The sequence below is a fragment of the Microtus ochrogaster genome, chromosome 4, assembly GCF_000317375.1.
Source record: "Microtus ochrogaster isolate Prairie Vole_2 chromosome 4, MicOch1.0, whole genome shotgun sequence".
Classification (NCBI taxonomy): domain Eukaryota; kingdom Metazoa; phylum Chordata; class Mammalia; order Rodentia; family Cricetidae; genus Microtus; species Microtus ochrogaster.
Window position 1 is genome coordinate 80,558,252 of NC_022011.1, and position 6,537 is coordinate 80,564,788.

The 6,537-nt window shown below is 41.3% G+C and overlaps 1 protein-coding gene across 3 annotated transcripts in view; it reads right to left on the reverse strand.

Annotated features, from left to right (window-relative positions):
• Tlk1 (tousled like kinase 1) overlaps positions 1-6,537 on the reverse strand; it is a 107,588-nt gene that overhangs the window by 14,888 nt on the left and 86,163 nt on the right. For all 3 annotated transcript variants that reach the window (XM_005346544.2, XM_026778561.1, XM_026778559.1), the window contains exon 13: positions 469-566. In XM_005346544.2, coding sequence (XP_005346601.1) covers positions 469-566 — 98 coding nt within the window. The remainder of the gene's footprint in view (positions 1-468; positions 567-6,537) is intronic.

The window sequence follows — 6,537 nt, forward strand, 5'->3', positions numbered from 1 at the left end:
CTTGTAGACCAGGCTGGCCTCGAACTCACAGAGATCCGCCTGCCTCTGCCTCCCGAGTGCTGGGATTAAAGGCATGCGCCACCACCGCCCGGCTAACAATAATCTTGTTAAAGAAGTTTACAGGTTAAGGGGAGGAAACATAATAAATCAACAACAACAACAACAAACAGACAGTGACAATCACCACGAAAAATTAAGAAAAAGATATGAAAGAAATGAGGTGGAGCTGAGACAGGTATTCTGTCTAGGGTGCACTTGATGGGAAATAAAAAGCAAGTCACCCATATATTCAGAAGGGGAGTAAGAGTGATGGCATGAGGAGGTAGCTGGGGAGCAGATCACACAGACATCCAAGTTGTCAACCCTTTGGAATTTTTCCATGTGTACAGAGATGGCTGACCGAGAAAGCGTTTATGTTTTCCATGGGAGAGGAAAGGGGGCTGCTGTCACGTACAACGTGGCACTTACTGTGAATTATCCTCATTGTTTATTCTCTTGAGCTCTCGTATGTGAAGATTCCTGACTCTTTCCAAGCGCTCCAGTTCCGCCTGGATTTCAGCTTCTTCCTGAAGATGAAGAGAGGAAACTGTAACAACCTCCATTTACTTGTGATATAAAAGGACATTTTACCCATGTATCCATTTTCACGGAGAGCGAGGAGAATACCGGAGTCTAAAGTTCCACTGAGTTAGAAGACCAGAGTGTTCTTAGAAGAGCATGGCCGATTGCAGGGCTCACCCTCTACCTAGACGCTGTACTAGTGAAAGCCCACATTTATCCTGTGCTCTGAAGAATCTATTTTGATAACAAACTAATAAAATAAGAGAATCTAGTCAACCACTATGTTTCCCTGGGCATTATGGCACACACCTTTAGTCTCAGCAGAAACAGGCAGACCTCTGAGTTCAAGACCAGCCTGAACTACAGAGCAAGCTCCTGGCTAGCTAATGCTGCACATTAAGACCCTATCTCAAAAATAAAGTTCTAATTCTGGATTTAACCACTAGCTAGCCAGATATTGAAAGCAGAGAGATTCTCTGTAGGCAGTTACAGAATAGAAGGAACATCAGTAAGAACAGACTACATTAAAGAGCAGTGGGCTTGGTGATCAAACACAAAATAAAAGAATATAGTTCTTCTCTATTCAAACCAAAAAAAAAAAAAGCAACTGGTAATTTAATAATACACACTGTAATGGTTGACAACATCTTAAAACAATGCTTATGTTCTGATATGCATCACAAAAATCAAGTCATAGAAACAACAGATCTCAATATTGGCTCATTAGATGACTTGCAAAAATACTACTTTCCAATATATATTGGTTTCTTGAGACAGGGTTTCTCTGTGCAGCCCTGTTTGTCCTGGAACTTGCTCTGTAGACCAGGCTATCCTCAAACTATGAGATCCACCTGTCTCTGCCTCCCGAGTGCTGGGATTAAAGGTGTGTGTCACTACCATCTGGCACTTTCCAATATTTTTAATGAAAAATAAGACCCATGACCACTTCAACAGAACAATTTGTCTCTTAACAAACCTTAAGCACAAAAATGTATCTTATTCATAATTAGTCTCTTTCGGCAACACAATATTCCCTGGTTTATGAGTTACACCATGCCCACTCCACTCTCTTGCCCTCCAACTCGTGTCTCCTTCTACTTCCTCTTGAATTCATGACCTCTTCTTTAATTACGAGAGCGCTATTAATTTACTTCAAATTTATCCTTATTTTGTAGATATAGGAAATATAAACCAATAGAAATATGAACCAACAGCAAAACAAGTATTGCCAACATAGAACAGGTCTGACTTTATCTCACCTGTCACACCTGAGTGTGACTGTGCAGATGGGAGGGCAGGAAGAAGATACAAAAGCTCTGGAATTCATAGCTACAGTCTTTTCTGCCTATACACAAGATCATTCTACTTTCATTTCCAATCAGGACACCTGCCATCACTGACGGGAGCTGTCTGTCTTTTCTGAATGTATTTAGCTAGCTCAGATACCTCCCGTCCAACCTGTTGTTAATGTCTACTGATACCTTCCTCTTCCTGACTTCATTTCTTCATCCCTCTTAAGAGAGAAGGGTGTGTGGTATGTGTTTGGTTTACTCTCTCTTCAAATGCACAAATATATAGACTGAAACTTTTTTTTTTTGGTTTTTCGAGACAGGGTTTCTCTGTGGCTTTGGAGCCTGTCCTGGAACTAGCTCTGTAGACCAGGCTGGTCTCGAACTCACAGAGATCCGCCTACCTCTGCCTCCCGAGTGCTGGGATTAAAGGTGTGCGCCACCACCGCCCGGCTAGACTGAAACTTTTAACTGGGCACAAATGCTAAACAAGACAGGTTTGTTCCTCTGCAAGCCTCTCTCTATTTTATATAAACAAAGCAAAACCCTTTCTAAGCAGCTGCAAATAAATGCATGAATCCCAATGACTGGCAAATATAGTACTTAGTATTATTATTCTATACTGTTGTATTATAGGGAAGAATCCCTTAAATATTAACCAGGATGCTGACATTGTCTAGCAGGCAGTGCACAGAACATGGTACGGTACAGTGCAGTCCTTTCTTCCAATTTTCCATTTTCTATGAGCCATTTTCAGGATACTAGTGAATATGCCCCCACACACACCCTGGCTTTTAAACAGCATAAAAAGAGTTAACTTTCTACTCGCCAATAGGAAGGGGTCAGCCCTAACACACTCGGTGTGTGTGCACATGTGACAATAGGAAGGTCAGCCCTAACACACTCGGTATGTGCGCACATGTGAAAGCACAGATTTATAGTTCTGACTGGAAATGGCTAGTGGTCAAGAAAGTGCTTTCCACTGTGAAACAGTGATTTCTAGCTTATACAATTCTGCTCTAAGTGAGGGAAACTCGACTTGCAATATTAAAACAGCAGCAACATCAAAAAAATAATGTATGTGCATGCACGTTTGTGTATGTAACAAAGCCTAAGCTGGCTTGAAAAATCACTGTGTGGTCAAGGATGATCTTGAGATCCTGATTCTCCTTGGAGTAGTTAGGATGTACTGCTCTACCACCTGCAGATGCTAGGGTTATACCCTGGATTCATGTATGCCAGGCCAACACTCTACCAAGTGAGTACATCCCCAGCCCCACAAAAAATGTTTAAATCCTACTGCTTAAACTAGCTAATTAATACAAACACCAAAAGAACTTTACCTCTAAATTTCCCTTTTGGTAAGTGGCTATCATCTACTGCCAAGTCAAGGGTCTGATTACAAGAACCAGACTGTTCAAAGTTTCTGGCGTGGAGGAGATGGACTATAAACAAAGGAGAGCTTCCATCTACAGCTAGTTCCATGCTCGCAGCCGGAACTTCAAAATCTACTCATTTCTAAGTAGAAAGAAATAGTAAGGACAAAATGTCAATGAAGAACCCCAAAGTGCTTCTCAGCACCTCTCTTGCTCATACACAGCAAGAAGCCTCCTAACAGTCTTTCTGGGTTTCACTGTGATCTTCTCAAACAGTGCATTTCACACCAAAGGTCCCCTGAAAACTACTGCTCTTGCAAGAGCAGAACCCTGTATTACAGCGTACAGACACATAATGTGCCTGTGGTTGGCCTTAAGTGAGAGAGAATCTTTAGATTTCTTTTGGTTATGGCTACAAATAGAAGTGAACACAGAGATCTAAAGATAAAGCTGTCCAATATTATACTTCTCATTATTTTCACTCAACACTAAAATGACAAGAAATGTCACATATGGAACTTTTTTGATAACTAGAATGACATGAATATTCTAAAAAGGCCGAGAGAGACAGCAAAGCTGGTTAGGAGTGTGTGGAGACAATTCACCTAAAACCAGCGCCCTGCATTCTCCACTGTGCAAAAGGCTCGCAGGCAATCCAGTCTTGTCCATTTCAACTGGCTGCATGTTCCACTGTCAGGAGCGAGAAAAGAGCTGTGAGCTTGTTCTCAGCCTGTAAAGAGTTCACCATGGAGGTTAGTACTGATGCTGCTGCTGCCTGTCACTGCTTGTTTCTCTTTGCAGGTGCCAATATCCTCAGAGAACAGGATGTCAGTGGCAGAGTTGTTGCTACACTGTTATCTCTTCAGAACGAGGCACAAGGAGAGATGAATGCCACATCGCAAGGAGCAGAGGAGAAAGAGAGAAAGAAATGGTGTCAGGTGGTATGCTGGATGTGATTCTGTTTCAGTAGAGACTGGGGTGACTGTCAATTACTTAGCTGATTGCTTCAGGCTGATATCCTGCATCTGCTAATAATTCCTGCCTAGCACTATTTCAGTTACAAACTGGTTATGTCTCCCCAATAAAACTTCTGACACTTAAACCAGGTCAATCTCAATCTCTCTCTCTCTCTTTCCCCAATCATTCCTTCACTATTTACTATCTGATACTAAGACACCAAACTTCCTAGCATTGTCTTCAAATAATCACATATTTAAAACATATATCTGAAAAGAGAACAGTACACATCTTTAGTCCCAGCACCTGGGAGGCAGAGGCAGGCAATTTTCCATGAGTTCCAGGCCAGTCAAGGTATACAGTGAGATCCTGCTCAAAACACCCAGCAACAGAACAAAGAGCAACTATATCCACATATGTTCACACTATAACTTATGGGATTAGCCACTGAGAAGGAGGCAGTGAGAACCTAACTGGCTTGTTGCCCATGGACTGCGTTACTCCATGTAAAGCACGTGCTATTCAGAAAGCTAAAGCTGATGTTCACTTGAAAGAGTTATTACAAGCCGAGCAACTCCCAGCACATGGAAGGCAGAGGTGGGTAGATCTGAGTTCGAGGTCAGCCCAGTCTACAAAGCGAGTTCAGGATAGCAAGGACAATAAAGAGGTATCCTGCCTACACAAACGATCATATTGTGTAGTTCTGTTGACATGGGACTGAGAATCATGCCTTCACAGACAGGGTAAAAAGATGAACACTTACAAATGTATGAGCAATGGCAGCGTAAACTCCTACACCTTACAAACAGTAAAGCACTTTCTGTGCAGAGTGTTGAGGCTGGAACCCAGGCCTCATAAAGAGCCAGAGTCTTCTGAATTTGGGGATTTTTTGATGTGTTTTTTTTTTTTTTTTTTTGGAGGGGGTACAGTGGGGAGGCATAGGTTTCACTGTGTAGAGGGTGTTTGGTGAGTCCCCCCCCCCCTTTAGCTACCTATGTTCTGGGAATACAGGAGTCTGCCACCATACCTGGCTTAAGAATTCTTGATATTCTGAGAGACACTACAGTGACTTCTCCAAGCCCAGAAGACAAACCAAATACTAAGCACTTACAGAAACTACATTTTTGGAGGCAAATTTGATTTAGTTTAAGCCACATACTCCGGAAGGTTTCTACTTGACTTTTATCACACTTTAAAACTTTATTTTCTAAGACTATAGAGTAGCATAGATACAAATAAACATTATGATCCATTCAATAGTAAATAAGCTTCTCTATACTGTTTACCTCTCCAATTAACATCAGAATATAAAGTGCATATGAATAGATCATGAACTACATCACACCACAAATTATCCATTTTAATCAGCAAATGGATTTTCTACCCTAAATTCTCATGGTGTCAAATTTCTTAACAAGGAATATACTTGTAATTTAGGTCTAATGAACCTAATATAATCCTACTTTATGTTAAGAGGAAGGCGGAGTCATGTACACCATGTAGCCGCCAGAGGGGGAAAGATGCCAGGTGGAACCTTGCCGGTAGGCCACAAACCTCATGATAAAAAAAAAATAAAACAATGAAAATGGGTTAATTCTATATGTAAGAGCTAGCTAGTAATATGCTTAAGCTATTAGCCAACAGTATTACAAATAATACAGTTTCTGTGTGATTATTTCGGGAGTCTAGGCGGCCAGAAATGAACAAGTGCCTTCCTACAACAACAGAGGGGGAAGGAAAGAGCAGAGAGAGATGCCCTTATCTGACCTGTTATTTACTCAGCAGGTTCCACAAACATCAAGTGCTCACAGATCAGAATAGACCCAGCCTATGGGAGATGCTATGCACTCACAGCTAAGGTGCGCTCTGCCAGCTAGCAAACCCAGGAGCTTAGTTACCGATAACAAACAATGAACCACGCCTAGTCTTTGTGTGTTAACTCTCTCTCATTCTCTCTCTCTTCCCCTCCCCCATCCCTCTTTTCAACACAACAGAATGACCTACTTTCTAGCTGTGCTTTAGAAACATTTTTAATACAAATTAAGTTACTGATTATTACTTTCTAACTGAACAACTAAAACATAAATACCCAGTTGTAAGCAGCAGCTCCTATTTAGTCAGTCTCTAAGGTGACATTACTTGCTCAGTTTTATTATCTCTATGCACTGCCAGCAACTGCCTTTATAAACACATTCGTTCTTCTCATCCAAACCCATCTCTGAGAAGAGAACTGTAAGTACGTAAGACTCTCTGCACTGTGAACTGATACTTTTCCCAGGATATTTCATGGTGGAGAACAAAATAAATAACTAGATAGATAGATAGATAGATAGACAGACAAATAAATAAATAAA